Below are 2,114 nucleotides of genomic sequence, written 5' to 3'. Positions count from 1 at the left end.
CTAGGGCCGCCGCCACCTCCCCTGGGACCCCGCCCCCTCATCCTGCCTCCATTTCCCGGCCACGCCCCCCCAGGACCCCTGCCCCTCCGGGGACACCGGCCCCGCCCTCAGCCCACTGGTCCCCGGCCGCCGCGGACCCTGCGCACTCTCTGGTCATCGCCTGGGAGGAAGATGCCACCGCCGCGGCAAGGTCCCTGCGGCCACCACCTCCTCCTCCTCCTGGCCCTGCTGCTGCCCTCGCTGCCCCCGACCAGCGCCCCCGTGCCCCCAGGCCCAGCCGCCGCCCTGCTCCAGGCTCTCGGGCTGCGCGATGAGCCCCAGGGTGCCCCCAGGCTCCGGCCGGTTCCCCCGGTCATGTGGCGCCTGTTTCGACGCCGGGACCCCCAGGAGACCAGGTCTGGCTCGCGGCGGACGTTCCCAGGGGTCACCCTGCAACCGTGCCACGTGGAGGAGCTGGGGGTCGCCGGAAACATCGTGCGCCACATCCCGGACCGCGGTGAGTGGGGCTTTCGCTGGGGGCACTGGTCCTGGAGGCCAGACCTCGCAGGGCGAGCCTCGAGAGTGGCCCGGGGATGCCCGAGCGGCTCCGAGGGTGCCCACCCGCCCTGTCCAGGCTACTAGCAACTTCGGCCACCGCACCCCACCCTTTCCTCGTCCTCTGCTGCACGCCGGGGACACATGTCAGGGGGTTCCCAAGACCAGTCCTTCTGCTTGATGCTGAAGCCCTGTCCCAACCCCATCCCCACCCCATCCCCACCCCCACCTCTTGACACTAATGCCTTCGTGTAGATGCCACCCCCACACCCTAGCATGGCTTCCCCAGGGGCCCAGGTTCTGGCTCATGTCTCCCACTTCGGCCACCCCTCCTCCTAAGCCCCCCGCCGAGGGCAGCCCACCCCCACGCCGCACCCCGCAGGGCGCCTTCCTTGGAACTCATGCCCTGCCCCCACTCCATCAGCCCACCCCGCCGCTTCACAGCCTTCCCACGGACGGTGCGCCCCAAGCCCCAGCGTTCACCTTCCTCCCTGTCCCTAACCGAGACCCCATGGGCAGGCCGGGGACGCAGCGCGAGCCAAGTCCTGTCCCTACCTCGCCAGGTGCGCCCACCCGGGCCTCGGAGCCTGCCTCGGCCGCGGGGCATTGCCCTGAGTGGACAGTCGTCTTCGACCTGTCGGCTGTGGAACCCGCTGAGCGCCCGAGCCGGGCCCGCCTGGAGCTGCGTTTCGCGGCGGCGGCGGCGGCCCCGGAGGGCGGCTGGGAGCTGAGCGTGGCGCAAGCGGGCCAGGGCGCGGGCGCGGACCCCGGGCCGGTGCTGCTCCGCCAGTTGGTGCCCGCCCTGGGGCCGCCAGTGCGCGCGGAGCTACTGGGCGCCGCTTGGGCTCTCAACGCCTCATGGCCGCGCAGCCTCCGCCTGGCGCTGGCGCTGCGCCCCCGGGCCCCTGCCGCCTGCGCGCGCCTGGCCGAGGCCTCGCTGCTGCTGGTGACCCTCGACCCGCGCCTGTGCCACCCCCTGGCCCGGCCGCGGCGCGACGCCGAACCCGTGTTGGGCGGCGGCCCTGGGGGCGCTTGTCGCGCGCGGCGGCTGTACGTGAGCTTCCGCGAGGTGGGCTGGCACCGCTGGGTCATCGCACCGCGCGGCTTCCTGGCCAACTACTGCCAGGGTCAGTGCGCGCTGCCCGTCGCGCTGTCGGGGTCCGGGGGGCCGCCGGCGCTCAACCACGCTGTGCTGCGCGCGCTCATGCACGCGGCCGCCCCGGGAGCCGCCGACCTGCCCTGCTGCGTGCCCGCGCGCCTGTCGCCCATCTCCGTGCTCTTCTTTGACAACAGCGACAACGTGGTGCTGCGGCAGTATGAGGACATGGTGGTGGACGAGTGCGGCTGCCGCTAACCCGGGGCGGGCGGGGACGCGGACCCAACAATAAACGCCGCGTGGTCTGTTCCGCTGGTCTCCTTGGACTCCTTGCCTGGGGATGGGGAGGGCGCCCCTCAGCCTTGGTGATCGGATAGGCTTTTCCACCTCCAGGCCACCTGCCAGAGGCCTAACGCGCCACTCCGGGGAGCCGCTCCGACGGGCCCAGGTGCTGCCTACGGGAGGGGCCCAGGGGCAGGGGTCG

At 73.2% G+C, this 2,114-nt stretch overlaps 1 protein-coding gene across 1 annotated transcript; it reads left to right on the top strand.

Annotated features, from left to right (window-relative positions):
* Positions 1-171: 171 nt before the first annotated feature.
* GDF1 (growth differentiation factor 1) lies at positions 172-1,940 on the top strand. The gene is made up of 2 exons (XM_054465009.2): positions 172-496; positions 1,098-1,940. Exons 1-2 carry the CDS (start codon positions 172-174, stop codon positions 1,886-1,888), a joined length of 1,116 nt encoding a protein of 371 aa, XP_054320984.2. The 3' UTR covers positions 1,889-1,940.
* The last annotated feature ends 174 nt before the right edge of the window (positions 1,941-2,114 follow it).

The sequence above is a fragment of the Pongo pygmaeus genome, chromosome 20, assembly GCF_028885625.2.
Source record: "Pongo pygmaeus isolate AG05252 chromosome 20, NHGRI_mPonPyg2-v2.0_pri, whole genome shotgun sequence".
Lineage (NCBI taxonomy): Eukaryota > Metazoa > Chordata > Mammalia > Primates > Hominidae > Pongo > Pongo pygmaeus.
Note: the sequence above shows the minus strand (reverse complement) of the source record. Positions and strands in the feature narration are given on the sequence as shown.

Excerpts from the sequence above, each read along its gene's own strand:
- GDF1 (XM_054465009.2), top strand. The coding sequence starts at position 172 with ATGCCACCGCCGCGGCAAGGTCCCTGCGGCCACCACCTCCTCCTCCTC. Across the intron at positions 497-1,097 it reads GCGCCACATCCCGGACCGCG|GTGCGCCCACCCGGGCCTCG; the intron begins GTGAGTGGGGCT and ends CTACCTCGCCAG.